Source organism: Pleurodeles waltl, chromosome 4_2 (assembly GCF_031143425.1).
Source record: "Pleurodeles waltl isolate 20211129_DDA chromosome 4_2, aPleWal1.hap1.20221129, whole genome shotgun sequence".
NCBI classification, from domain to species: Eukaryota; Metazoa; Chordata; class Amphibia; order Caudata; family Salamandridae; genus Pleurodeles; species Pleurodeles waltl.
This window is the reverse complement of record NC_090443.1, coordinates 49,653,165-49,668,588: the sequence shown is the minus strand read 5'-3', so window position 1 is coordinate 49,668,588 and position 15,424 is coordinate 49,653,165. Positions and strand designations below refer to the sequence as shown.

At 42.9% G+C, this 15,424-nt stretch overlaps 1 protein-coding gene across 1 annotated transcript in view; it reads right to left on the bottom strand.

Annotated features, from left to right (window-relative positions):
- Positions 1 to 1,288: 1,288 nt before the first annotated feature.
- The window catches only part of GDF11 (growth differentiation factor 11), a 506,604-nt gene continuing 492,468 nt past the window's right edge, over positions 1,289 to 15,424 (bottom strand). The window contains exon 3 of the mRNA XM_069230610.1: positions 1,289 to 3,417. Coding sequence (XP_069086711.1) covers positions 3,037 to 3,417 — 381 coding nt within the window. The 3' untranslated portion in view covers positions 1,289 to 3,036. The remainder of the gene's footprint in view (positions 3,418 to 15,424) is intronic.

The following is a 15,424-nucleotide window of genomic DNA, read 5'->3' as shown; positions in this document are numbered from 1 at the left end:
GGTATTCCAAAGCAGGTTTCACGAAGAATCTAGCAAAGTAAAAAAGACTATTTTAAGAAAATTATCTTGGCTCAATAATCTCAAATCTCAACTTTCCTGGTGGTCCACATGCATTGTATAATCCATTCTGCGTTTTCAATTAAAAAAAAAATTGAAATGTTCAGTATGTTTCATACAAATTCTGCTTTTGAAATCATCTGCATAATTAAACCTAAAAAAAGTTTTTTCACTGTGAAAAGTGTTATCTGAAAATGATTCCTGCAATTTCATAAGAACATGCTATTTACTAATGATCACAAACAAGGTACATAACCTTATAATATTTAATGGTGAGACATAATTAATGTATGCACACCAAAAACATGACGCTTCACGAGGACGAAAAAGTAACCAGGTGAACTAAATATTGGGGCGTGAGTCACTTAGGCCAGTTTATTTGCTCTTATTTCAATATTCAATTAGTATTGTAAGAGGAAAAGCAGGACAAGAAGTGGGGGATAGCAGGATTAGGAATGGGAGAACATTCTTAGGTTGTATATAAGCATATCATTAGTAAAAATATCATGTAACAGAACTATTGTTACTAAAGTACTGTCCCATTGGGTGCAAATTTTGTATTATTAACTTCAATTGGGCTACATTTCTGTAAATAATATTTACAGCACAATACTGCTGTCAGACAATATTTTGGGTACGATATTCTAGTACCATAACCTTTTTTAAAGGTACCGGAATGGCTTGCATTTAGTTAAAAAGTACAGCATTGCCAAATTCAAATGCACAGCATTGTCAAAATATAAGGAAATCAATCTGTAGCTGAACAGGGAGCCCAATGACCTTTATAAATAATGTGAACTTGAAAGTAAAAACTGATGCAGTGAGGGGCCTAAAAACTGGTGTTAAGACAGTTGTGTGAAAACAGAATTCTAGGTTACTAAGGGTAGTTTAGTCTTTTAGCTTCTTAAGGCAATCGGGATTTAAATAGAGTTCTGTTAATATATTGCAAATGCTATTTACCACAATGCATTCGAATGATACTACCAAAGATTAGACTGTATCCAGTGACCTGTTGCTCACGTATTTATGAGTGACATCTGTGAAGTAAACAATGTGAAAGGATATTTGAACGCTGGGAAACTAGAGTTGCACAAAGGCAACTAAACTGATTGAGAACATAATGACGAAAAATGGAATTTCAAATAATGTAGACTATGGGAGCAGCATATGAAGTGGGCAACAAAGAAGTGAATGTTAGCATATGGTTAAACAACTTCAGGCCACAGGGTGCTGCCTTGTTTCCGCAGGGTTTATTGGCCTAGCAAGGAGAGATTATGATAACACGATCAAATGCTGCAGGCGAAGTTTATCACAATGCAGTGGCAAAATATGTCCGAGATCTATTTAGTGACCTCTAGTGAGTTGGTCATGAATGACAGACTGATATATGAACAGGTATTGACGCTTTCCGAAACCAATTACTAAAGCTGATTCCAATTGTGTGCATGAAATTACACTCTAAAGTGACAATACAGGAACACATTTTATTTGCGTCCTTAATTTTGAGCTCCAAATGTAACTTTTCAGCGGTTGCTTCCTTCCCTCTTTCAAATTGGTGTCAAATGCAGCTGCGAACATTCCCAAAATTGCACAATTGAACATTTTTGCACACAAGTGAAAACATTGTAAATAAGGCAAACAACAAAGCATTACACGTGGGAAATAATAGCAACTTAAAAATATAATGGAAGTGCGCAAAAATGGAGTCGTAGGACTCTGACGTTAAGTTACGAAAGCTTAGGTTTGTTCCTGGTCATGCATCGACCAGCTGGGGTCACATACAGTCCCCTCCATCTTTTCATTAGCCAACTGCAGCAAAGGTTTTCAGAAGTTCAGTAATTGAAAGGGAGTGTGAGAAAGAACTGCCAAATAGAATGCCCTAGCTTTTCAGAAGATCAGGTGCCGCACATAGGACGTCTCAGCTACGAAATTTAAGGTTGGTATATTGGACCGACCAACGCAAGCAAGACTGGCAAAGGTGGGGGATGGAGCTTTCAGTCAATAGGAACATTCAACTGAGTAATAACGATGGCGCCTCATCAAATAGTGCATCATGCTATCCAGTCTGTGTCTTGAATTTTACAATCCAAATTAGCATTTTAGCATGGGCATCCATGCCTTTCGATAATGGGGGATGAGGACCACAACAGCCAGGCGACATTGTATGATAGACCTGGGGTGAGTTACTCACACTTGATTTTCGCTTAAAGCATGATTTTCGTTTCTCTCCCTAAAGCCTATTAGCATTCCACCACAATCATTCATTTGCAAAATTGTTTCTTAATGATTTGGCCATCATTTTCACACATACAGTAAAAACAAAATATTGCAAAGGAAAAAGTGAGGATGAAATGCGTGCCCAGAGGGAAGGTGGAAGAGCACTGTCGATCACCTTCATACTCAAAGAACACACATCATAACCAGAATCTACAGCTCAACCAGATTTTTTAACATAAGGAAATTATGTTTTAAGGAAAATGTTCATATTGTTTTTTTTCTTTCCTTTTCTTTTTTTGTAAACGTTTGGCAATCAGTCCAGCAGTATGCCTTGCCTTTTCATCTGTTCTGTTCCGAAAGAGTACAACGCACGGGATAGATTTTTTATTTTCTTCAAGATACCTATCATGCGTTTGTATACTTTTTCCGGATTCCTTTTCCGTTTAGGCCAAAGGATGAGGGCTTTATGTTTGGGTGTAAGGGAGGGCGTTATCCCACTTCGCCTTGGGGTACCAAGTACCATTCTTTAGCGGTTCTGGGGAAATTAGAAAATAATCTTTACGGCGGAATCTCTCCGTTCTCCTTCAACATTGCTTATTGCACAGTGCAAGTTACTTCCATTACTGGATAATTTGTTTCCTAAAGGATTTTCACAGTTATTCACAATTCTCTTTAAAAAACAAAAGGTCTTTGTAGGTGAGGAGAAGGGGCTGTAGGAGAGATGCTGAAGAATAGTGTGGCAGAAATGAGTAAAGTCTTATTTTAAGAGCATCCACATCGGTCAACAACCATTCCAGGGATTTTCCCATAAATTATCTGCTGCTTGTCATTAAAGTAGAGCATGTTGATTGGGGACATTTTTGTCGGGGTGCAGCAGGGCCCAGCTGAGCCCTGGGGATTAGCTTGCTGCACTAGGTGCGTGTGAGGATATTTCTGCATGAACATGTACTCGCACTGGCCTGAGCAATAGTTGGCTTTGTATCTCTTGGGTGCGATGATCCAGTCCCAGCCGAAAGCTTCAAAGTCCACAGTGAGTGGGTAGCGACAGCAGCGGGACTCGGTGGAATGCTCGTCACAGTCCAGGCCCAGGTTCCTCCGCGATCGCTTGTTGTTCTCCATCACCCGCAGCTCCATGAACGGATGCTACAACCACATGACAAGAGAGAAGAAATTTGGTTATAGAATTATAAGAACAACCAAATCACATAGAATGACAGATATTCCAAGTAAAATTTGCAAATAATTAAATTTACAAATTTGCAAATAATAGTCAATCAATGTAGGACAGCCTAGACGTGCCATTGATAGTCAGTCACTGGACTGAGGACAAACACGCAATGGACAGCTGTTACTCAGCATCTCTTATTTCTAGTGTATTCATTCTGATTTATTTTGTCATACATTGTATGACACAACATGTGAATAATTATCTCTATATGTCTGTGAACGGTACAACTTTCTTAGCAGAGTGTGTATACTTCTTGCACCTCAGCGTACATATTTTATAGTGAGTAACATACCCCTGTCTGGCTTTGGAGGGCCCTGTGGAGAGCAGGTGCAGTCTAGTCTCTCCACGGGAGCTTTTGGGAGAGGAAGTGGCATTATGGCACAGGACTGGGGCAGGGTGCATGGGAGGTGGGAATAAAGGAAGGGTTTAAATAGGGTTGGGGTGGGAGGGACCAGCCTCTTCTGCGTCAGCCCAACACAAGGTCGGAAGATTGGTCACCCACCCGCACTACATGCGGAAGGGTTTCAGAATGGGGGTGTTGTGTTCACGGTGTGGGTGTCAAGTGAACGCCAGTTAGGGCAGGTTGCTAACGGGGGTTGTGTGGCAGTAGATGGGGGAGGGTGGAGAGTCAGATGCGAGCCTGGCCACACTTCCAGGGGGGAGAAAGAAGCAGGTGAAGGATGATAGCGTGGGGGTTGCCCAAAGCAGGCATGGGATGAAAGGAAAGGGGGATGTGTGGGTGAATTGAAGTGGAAGATTGGTGAACGGAGGCAAAGTGAAGGAATGAGTGAAAAGGAGGACTGGGGAGAAGTTTCAAAGGGGTGTAGTTTGAAAGTTAGAGTAGAAGTTGAGCACGTACAATGTTATGTATAAGTTGCAATCCTGTCCTAAATAAATGGCCTTTTACACTACATAAACACTGTGTCACTGACTGTGTCCCAAATATATGTTTCCATGTTTCTAGAGTCAACCAGATATTGCTGCCAGGTTTTCAAAGGGCCACATAGATGTTCCTCTCTGTTTTTCATGTCTCTCGATAGAAAGCGCAATGACACTTTTTTCTTTTTTAACGTATAAATGGTTATAGGGTAAACAAATGTACTGTCGGTCTTCTAAGATATTATGTTTCTACCATAAGCAAGAGGCATTTCAGATTTTTAAGCATACTCCTTTCTAAGGTGAGTGAGGCACTGTGCCTGTTTTTTAAAATGTTTTTCTGATAATTGAAACGCAAATTTACATTGAACAGCTTTGCAACTCGCAGATCTGCATCTTTTGCTGAATTCACAAAAGGGGTGGGGGCCTGCACAGCCGGCAGGCAGCGCAGATTGCCCTTCTATGAATATGTAATCCAGATTCGCCGGTGGCAGTTCCAGGTTTGAAGAACACATGACAGCCTGCCAGAGACAACAGTCGTTTTCACCCTCACCTTCACAGACCCAACACCAGGGCCACTGAAATTATGCGACATATGAAAGCCAAATTATGCGGCAGGGTTTAGTAAATTATGCGGCAGGAAAAGGCTATTTATGCAACATAATGTGGCTCACTTTGTAATAATATTATTTAATTACTTCAACATTTTAAAACTTTATAACACTGTCTGGGCGTTGGCTGCACCTAGTTAGTGCCATTTTAGTACCCAAACGTAGTAATAAGCAACACAAAGGTGACCAGTCCAGTTTTGCAAAGGGCCTTTCACTGCACCGCAATACGTGTTGCTGCACCTTTTGTAAATTTTGAACCGTTTGAGATAGAAACTATTTCTTTGGTTAAAATCTGCAGATTATGCAGCAGATGATGGATTATGTGGCAAATGCGGCAAATCCGTAATTAAGCAAAAGTTACTGCGGCCGCCCAATCGCATAATTCCAGTGGCCCTGCCTAACACTGACCACGATAAAAAACAAGCACTGGCAAAGCCAATATGTCTCGTCTATGGGCAAAAAACTGCAGGGTCCCCAAATTCTGAGATGTAAAAACTGGGACAGGTTAGCAACAGAAGAAGGACTAAAGGCTGACAATGAACAAGGTATATATCTGGCCTGTCCTGGTTTTTGAGTAGCCTTATAAATAAATAAATATATCATATATATATATATTTATTTATTTATATATATATATATATATATATATATATATATATATATATATATATATATATATATATATACATCATACTGAAAAGCAGAATTGTTTGAAATTACTAATGTAATGTATCTTCTTTCAGACAGCGCAGAAGGAGGTGAGATCTAAAGGCAGTAAAGTAAAGGCATACAAGGCTAAGCTTAGATAACATTAGCTATGGGAAGCCCTCCACCCTGTGCCCCCTACCCTCCTTCTGACTCCTTCTCCCCTCTGCTGGGAGAAAGCAGCTGACCTCCGCCTGTGCTGCCTGTAACAAAAAGATAAGCTACGTCACACCCTGCATACCATCCAATTCTGCTTTCAAGTGTAAGCTGGCATTAATTTTAAAAACCAGGACATGTATTTAAAATTAGAAAAAGCGCCAGGACAGTCCTCGGAAAACCAGGACTGTCTGGGGAAATCCGGGACGTCTGGTCACAATAGCTATTGGCTTTGTCAGGAGGGTGGGGGTTGTGAATGAGTGGGCAAGTGGGGGTGGTGAACAGGAGGGTGGGTGGATGTTGAGTGCAAGACAGTAAAAAAAAAATAACAGTCATAGCGGCTTTTCTTTTTAGTCTCTTTGGAGAAGGGAGAAAAAACTGAGGTGGACCAGTAGAGTGTAGGAAAAGAAACAGTGTTGGGGTGGGCATGGGCGGTGTAAAAGAAACAGGGTGGGTGAGGGGGAGCTGAAACAGGGTAGGTGGTGTGGTAGAAGAAACGGACAGGGTAGTCGGTTGTGAGAAAAAAGAAGCAACATAGATTGTGAGTGGGGGAATCATCTAAAGAAGCAACATGGACGGGCTGGGTAGGAGCAAAAAGAAACAAAATGGGCGGAGGAACATTAAAAGAAACATCATGGATGAAGGTGGGGCGGTGGTAAAGGAAACAACATGGATGGGTTGGGGGCAAGAAAAGAAGCCACATGGGTAGGGGAGAGGGGGAGAGGGAAAAGAAACAAAGAAACAATATGGGCGATGTTGGAAATGGCCCTCCCTGCAGCGTTACCCCCAAACATTTACCTTTCTCCTATTTGCCCGACCCTCTTTTTGGTGGCATTAGGACTCTGGGCACTTTACCAGTGCTAAAATGCATATGCTCTCTCCCCTAAACTTGACTTATTTAATTTACCTTTACATTCTTTGTAAAGTGGTATACCATGTACTCAGGACCTGTAAATTAAATGCTACTAGTGGGCTTGCAGCCCAGATTGCGCCATCCACAGAAGTAGCCTTTCAAACTTGTCTGAGGCCTGCCACTGCAGTGCCTGTGAGCGTAGTTCACTGCCATATTGACTTGGCAAGTCAAACTTCTCGCCAAGGCCTGAACTCCCTTTTAACTACACTCAAGTCACCCCTAAGGTAGGCCCTAGATAGCCTAACGGGCAGGGTGCTGTGTATGTAAAAGGTAGGGCATATGTTTTTATGTGCTACATGTCCTAGTAGTGACAAATAGCCTATTTTGTTTTTCACTGCTTTGAGTGCTGCGTCTCTCATAGGTTTGCATTGTGAATTCCCTTATATATGAGTAAGTGGTAATTTCTGATCTATAAGGAGTAGCATGGACATATTTAGTATGTTTGGAATTGTAGTGAGAAATCCTGATTACAGATGAAGGTGGATTTTTTATAATTGTTTTAGAAATGCAACTTTTAGAAAGTAACCATTTCTCTGTGCTTATAACTCTAGTGCTTTGCAGCCTGACTCCAATCCATGTCTGGGGAAGATTGACAGCTCCATTGTGTGCATATTTTCCAGACAGCCGTAAGACAGGAAGGGCTGGGTGTGACAGAAGAGCATCTGCATACTGATAGTCATCCTGGGCTGGGGACAGGGAGGGTTGTTCACACCTTACATGTCAATAGGGTGTGTCCTGCCCTCACACAAAGGAGTGATAACCCCCTACTGATGCCTGGGGACAGTGTTAGTTGAAAGGGTGTTGTGCTTCACTTGAAAGGGTCCCTTTGAAGTTACCCCCTGAACAAAAGCATTTTTAAGTAGAAGTAGAAGTGTTCTTGCCTCCTAATTATAGAGCACTATGGGGACCTGGGACTGAATCTCTGTCAGAAGGACCTCTGAGGTGTAAAAGGATTCATCTGAACTGCTCTTCTTTTGTTGCCCTGCCACCTGCTGCTGCTGGATGGCACAAAGGACTCATCTGGATTGCTTTTCTGCTTGTTGCCCCGCTGCCTGTTGCTCCCAGATGCTGGTTCCACCAAGGGCATCTTGTCACTGGCATTGCTGGTCTGCCAGGAGGAACCACCACTACTTGTGGTGGTGAGCTGGCCTTCTGCTCCTCGAGTGTCACCTTTTATGTCCCTCCTGTCCGCAAGTACCACATGTGGAGCGCTGTTTCGGGTGTGTTGTTTTTGCCAGCATGTGGAGAGTGCTTTGCTGGTGTCTCTTGTAAGACGCCTCACCTTTGGGCTACTCACCGCTGCAGACCCGGCCTCCTAAAACATTCTGGGCGGCGGTGCTGAAGCGTGTGGCCCTCACGAGGTGCCTTCCTGGTTGCGCGGTTTCCCCGTCCCCGCTCCACTGGGTCAAAAAGAGCCGATATAAGCCGTCCTTGCCAACCTAACCATCTGGCACTTTACTGTCTTCAGAGGGCCTTTCATCCAGAACAGAGGCCTGCCATGAACACTACCGCTGCCTTCCCTGGCTTCATACGTGGGGCGAGGACCAGTCGAGGTTCCCCACAGACTGCACAGTGTGCATTCCCTGCCCCCAGTAAGACCTACCTAAGGGGCACATGTGAGTTTCTGGCTTTGCAGAGTAGCCATAGGAGGGCCCCTGAGAGGGACGAGGGATCAGTGGCTAAGAACCATAGTAAAGTACCATCTTTCTCCTCATAGGCGTGTTGATACTTTGGCACTACACGGAGTTGGTTATTCATAAAGGAACCCCACTCAGAAATGACCACACAATATCCAATAAGAGTGTAGGTACACCATACCCGGTATAGTTGTAGGGCTATATGGTATCCATTGTGATCCCTTCATAACCTGATTTGCCTGACATACACTAGGGGAGTGGTGGTATGTGTCGTTTTTACCCTACATTAGTTAGAAAAATGAACATTGTCATGGTCACTGGATAATATGAACAGTATGTAGGACACCTGATGATTCGGATGGTTTCTGTCCTGACCTCGCTACTGCGTTCTATGCCCTAAGATTGTATTGTATGACATCTGGATTCTCATATAACCAAGCTACTGAGTGCTAGTTCAGTGGTTATGAACACTGTTCTTGGTCCATGTTTTGCATAGTACTTATGGTCAATTGTTTTGTGGTGATGTCTGTACCTATTAGCTATAACCTAATACCTTCTATGACTGAGGCACTTACTGACTGCATGCAACTGTAAGGCTTTGCATTATGGAAATACTGAGTCTTACTACTGGGATTGCATAATATGCAAAGTGTATGTGATCTATGATGTATTTGGTCTAATGATACATTTGTAATAAGACTTATATTGTTATATAATCCTGTGTGAAGTCTCTTTTGTGGTGCATTTATTGTGTTGCTAGTGTGAGTGTGTTGCGCAAACGCTTTACACATGACCTCTGAGGATAAGCCTGACTGCTCTGTGCCAAGCTAACGGGTGAGAACAGGTTACCTTTGGTGTGTAACTGACTTACCCTGACTACAGTGGTGGGTTCTGCCTGGATGAGGTGCATACCCCAGCCAACCAGAAACCCCATTTCTAACAGGCGCGTGGGAGGGGGAAGAAGCACATGCTCAAGAAGCCCATATGGAAGGTGGCCTGAAAACAAAAGAACTGATATTGTGTGCTGATCACAAAAAACACAAAAAAGTATCTGCAAAAACAAGAGCACAGTAAGGACACAAGTACTTGGCCAATGCTTCAGGGGAGGACCAAACACTATGGCTGCCTACTATGGTTTTAATTGCAACGCCCCTAATTACTATATTAAAAACGTTCTTCTATGTTAATCTGGAGGATGTGGGACCAGTATTTTTGTCCATATATTCCTCTAGGGGCTCAGCTACTGTTGAGTGAAATGACATGTCTTCAAAGTTGTCATTGTGCATTTGCCAGGTAAGAATAGGTGTGCCTTCTGTCCCACTGTAACTTATCAAAGGGTTATGATCTGAAAACATTTTACTTATGTATTCTGAATGTGCTACCTTATTTCACAAATCTAGCATGCAGAATAAGTAATCTAATCTAGAGTGGAGGTTGTGTACTTGTGAGCAATATGAAAGTTAAATTTCCAATGGATGGTTTTACTTCCAAATGTGTATCAAAGTTTTCAATTCTTTAGCTATCACAAGGGTTGGGGGGCGTGGTAATGGACAGTATGTCTGATCCAAAACCCCATCCAATACATCATTAAATTCACCTTGCAACACTTGAGGTACGTCCATTCAGCTCGAATATAATGTGTAGAACTCAGCGTTTAGGGAGTATAATCACCTCATTGGCAAAAGGGGCGCCATCTGATCTTCCTATCACAAGTATGACCTACCCTCCTTGCCAATCATTTGCTAAGTGACTGAAAGGCTACACCTGCTCTAATCCATACTATTTCACCCTTTGTGCACTCCAAGAAAATTATACAGAACACTTAACCTCTCCAACGTTTTTGTAATTTTAACCTCTCTCCATATGTATGTGTTGTTGTGCAGAATTGCAATTTGTATTTCTCTCCTTCTAATGTACCTGTGTATCGTGAATTTCTTGGCTGCAAATTTCATGCACTTAATGTTTTATGTCATAACAATATAGTTCTAGTTAACCGTCAGAATTTTAAGCGACACCTTCTTTATTACCTAATCTCATGAAGTCAAAGCAACATGCAGAGTTAACTGGATTTGATCTTTGCCATCCAGGGAGTGTAGCAATACCTACAGAGTTGGGATCCAATAATGTTTTGTCCACTCACTGCTGTTTATAAACCAAGTTTTAACTCCTGATTAACTCCCCAGCTCTAGCACCAGCACTGTTCAACAGAACATTCAACTTTGTTGTACACATCGTAACTACCAACTCTTCTGTAATCACTCCGTTGGAGCTACAGGTCTTCTCCTGCCAGTCCACCTTTGTTACCTTTACAATTCAGTTTTACGTTGCTCACAGCCATACACTTGTCAGATAGATAACGGCCTGGAAATAATAAAGAAAAGGTTGCAGCATATACACTGTGGCCATATATCATAAAATCATGTTATCACTCTATTTCAGTTTACCCATGTGCAAACTAGTAAGGTGGGCAACTCAGTGCAGTTAGGCTAGTCATCAGCCATCTTTAGATTACCAATGGGGGGAGAAGAGGAATCTTTGAACATTAGATTTCGTGTGTCCTTCTGAATTACTTGCTGCTGAACAGTCACATTCGCTGAGATTATTGCTTTCAAGGGCAGCAGTCGCTATTGACAGTGCTGCCAACTTCTCTGCATGGATTTGATAATGCACTGGTGTATGGGTCAACCCAACAAACTTCAGGGGTAGTTGTGTTTCTTATTTTAGCATTTTTGTTGTCTCCACCTCCCGGGATTTCAGTTGGGTGATCCTGGTGGCCCCCTGTTCTGTTGCTCTATTTTTTCCTACACCTCCCCCAGGTATGTGAAGAAGTATGTGAATTGATTTGACATTAATTTGAGTTTGGCCCGGAATGTTAAGGCATATTTCATGTCCAATTCTCAAAGTTTCTATTTTACTGCAAGGAACTATAGGCCTCATTACAAGTTTGGCGGTCCCGTGCTCACGGGGAAGACGCCCCCGACAAAACGGTGACGGTCCCCCAGAGCATATTACAATGTTCCTGCTGAGCTGACTGGCGGAAACATTGTAATATGCGTCCCCACGGGCTGACCATGGGGAACAGTATTAGGATATTGGCCTTGGATCCCTTATGGGACCCTAGGCCAATATCCTAGCACTCCGGCACCCTTGGAATGCACACTGTCCGCAAAGCACGCAGTGCGCATTCCAACAGTGCTGGGCAGGGACCCCCAGCACTTCTTTTCCGTCACCCTTTTCATGGCGACCTCCCCACCATGAAAAGGCTAGTGGAAAGAGGGGTTGTAATCAGCCAGGTGGTGCTGAGTTCAGCTCCGCCATGGCTGGTTGCAACCCGACTGGCATCATGCCATCGGGAACCATGTTTCCAACAGGGACAGTGGTCCTTTGGCGGTCTGACCGCTAAAGTCATAATTTGGTGAGCCTACCGCCACTGTGAGTCTGATGGTCTCATGACCGCCAAACTCGTAGTGCGGCCCTATGTTCTCTGATGCTGCACAGCTAGCATTAAGTCCAGAAGGAACAAGACTCAGTTATTGTCTACAAGGAAGTGCCTAGCCTTCTGCTCTTCCTGTAGGATTATGTCCTTCCTGCTCAGCCCAAGAGGGGTGTAGTCCCACCCCAGAAAGTCACAGATCTAGGCTGGGGGACTAAAGGGACTCATGATCGATGACTGACAGCCGCAGTGTTTTTTTTATAAATTCTCACAGGTGGCCAGTCTACACTTGATTGGGCCATCCCTCTTCTGATCTCCATGTGGCTGCCATGTTAGGGTCAGGCACTTTCACACTCTACTGACTTTGCCTTATTTAGCCCCCAAGCACCAGTTGCATTTGCTACTCTCCACACCATTTAGTCCACATCAATAGGTTAGCGCAGTGTGGCGATCAGGGTGACCAACCTGCTGGAGCCGCATTCAGGGTTTGCTGGGTGCCATTTTAGGACCACAATCTATGCTGGAGACCACACCTCTTTTTCACAGCCGACAACAGCCGCAGATCGGTAGGAAACAATACAGAAGGGAGCCTCACATGTTCAGGATCTCTGGGTAGCTCTTCATTCCTACCTAACAGGCTGGGCTCGGGCAGATAGTTGGAGGATTACGGAAGACCAGCTGCAGCTTCAGTGGACAGCTCCTACCACATCATCTCTTGGCTAAACCCTTCTGCACCAGCACTGCATCTTAATGACACAACAACACTGCATAAATACTGACAAGGCGTCTGAAAGCACAGTGCTGCATCAAATAAATCTGCCCTAAGTGTACTGGTTTCTCAGGCAACTGATTTGCTCTGACTATGCTTGTTTCTTTGGTCTATTTTGTTATATTGTTTTGAATGACTGCTAGAACACACAATTACATCTCATCAGAGAGCACTGTATAAAGTTTTGGGGAACACATAAGGCTTTAATACATTTCCACCTTTGTATATAAGTCACAGTAGCCATTATGCGTAGTCAACAAGAGATGGCTCCAAAGGGTGGTAAGTGGTGACTGACTTGTAGCATATAGTGGTCGGAAGTTCACAGAATGAAAGAGAGTGAAAACCTGTTAACTAGTTTGTAGCTTGAATGTGACGGTTTAAAAATGATTTGCCTGGAAAGTGCTTCTCAAGTTTTGATATAATTTTCAAATTGAAATACTGAATACATCTTTTCAACAGCCAAAGAGGATAATTTTTAGGTCAGGTCAAGACCTTTTGATATTACGAAAATGATATGTATAATATAGTTCTTGTGTGGGCTTACTGTCAGCCATCTTCACCCACTGACTGTTATTGTTTCAGTTACATTTTTCTTCAGCACACCACAGCACATAGCATGGACCAGTGGGCCAGCCCACCTACGCAACTACCTAACTTTACAGTAAGTGGCAGCATTCTGACTTTTCACAAGGAGAACGTTCACACACAAAGTGGTTCCATTCAGAGACAGTGACTTATGGCAATGAATTCTTTTTAGATCAAAACATTTTAAACATTTTTCATTGAATAATACGGATCAAACAATGTCACTATACAATCCGATTGTCCATTTATCTCAACAAAGAGAATGATAATATAAATCTTATCAACACACCTATTAATGTCTTTGCGTGGGGAGTCAGTATTCATATGGCATATCTTTGAATTCTACTCCTGAAACAAATGGTCTCAAAGCATACCTGTAAATATCTTCCTCGGCTGCCATATTGTGTCCAATTATCAGGGCATCCCCTTCTCTTCACAGAAATATTTTTCAGCTAGCTTTCAACAGTTCATATCTTCTTTCCACTTTTCATGACCTGGTGGCCCGGGGGAGATGAGGAGGATGGGGGAGAAGGCAGGTTATGGAGGGGGGAGAGTAAGGAGGAGGGTTGTAGAGATATTCGGTCCTTGCAGTCTGACTATATTTTTTAACCACCATTAGGCTTAGATTGCAGAAGATGTTCAGGTATTTTAGTGGGTTTGCTTTTTCCACATGTCTAAGAAAAGCACCTTCGCTTTGGGTTGTTTGGGGATCTCTGTTGCTTATGTCCAGCATTTGCATACCATCCTCTAAAATGGCTCTAGTCGAAGGCATGACCACGTATTTTGTATAAAGCTATCCAGCTGGTTACATCCCCTGGAGCACATATCTGAGCTAGCCCTGCCTAATTTTAAAAAAACGGTTCTCTGGTGTAGTAGGGTCTGTGCAGGATCCTTAGTTGTTCAAGGGACTCCAGCTATCACCTTCTTGGAGATTAGAGAGCTTTCCCCCCATTCCCCGTCTTCTAATCCTGCCAGGTCCACTGCCCAGCTTTCTTGTACCTTTCCTAAAAGCTTTGGGAAGTTATTAACTAGAGACTCCATCTCATCGGGGATCAGTCTTCTATAATTATGTCCTTTGGAATGCAGGCTGTAAGCGCATGTTTGAAAACACTTGAATCTACGAGTGCATGTCTGATTTGTATGTGTCTATGCACTTGAGTGTCTGCTAGTTTATATTCCCTCTTAAATGTTCCTGGAGATGTTTCACACTTGTCGCAGACATGCCCCAAATTACAAATTCAATTAAGATCATATTTGTGGAATCCTGAGAGTTTTCCAACATCACTGTGCAAGTCACTGACCCACAGTGGTGCTTCTTTTGTGTTTGTTTGTCTTTCTCAATGCCTTCTATACTGATTGCATATATATTGGTTGGGTTTCCTCTATTTGCTTCCTGCGTAGGTCACTGCATGCCTGTCAATCTTGAGAGAGGGTTCATCCTGTGAGGCAAAGGTCTATTCATTCACCACCACCACCAGTTGGGTTGCCCAGTAATGTTTATATATATCTGGGGGAGCAATTCCCCAATCTTAGATTCCCCTACTCAGTTTTTGATTATGTATTTACAGTGGTGTCCCATCCCACAGCAGCAGTCCAGCCTCTGCTTTAGATTCCTGAAGAGCTTGTCTGGTACCCAATAAGTGTGTTTTGGAGGATTTATCTACATTTTAGCAGCACTATCATTTTAAATATAGTTGTTCAACCCAGCAGAGACAGAGGCAGCATTCTCCACTGTCTCATATCATCTCCGAAGTTGTTCAGTAGACTAATGGGTTATGATGAAAGATTTCATCCTGCCTATGAATGATGTAGATGACCAAGTAGTGAAGGTTATCCACACATACAGTTATTGGGCTTTAGTACAATTTGTGTTGTGACTGTCTAGTCAGAGTGTAAAGGTTGGATGTTTCTCAGTTTATGTGGTACCCTGAGTATTTCCAAAATATGTCAAAGATCTCTAACAACGTATCTATCTTTGTTTCAGGTTGTGCAATGTAGGGGAGAACAGCATATAACAATATTCTCTTGCCTCACATGCTTTCCTACTGCAGGTCTCTTATGAGAGCATCTTTGCAGAATCAGCCCACCAGAGGTCCTGCACCAAAGCAAAAATCATAGGGAACAGCAGGCACCCCAGCCTTGTTCCCCTCTCAAGCTGAAAGGGGGCTAACAAGGTTGCATTCACTTTTATTCTGCCCATGGTTTCCTTATAGAATAGCCTAAGTAAGGCACTTCAT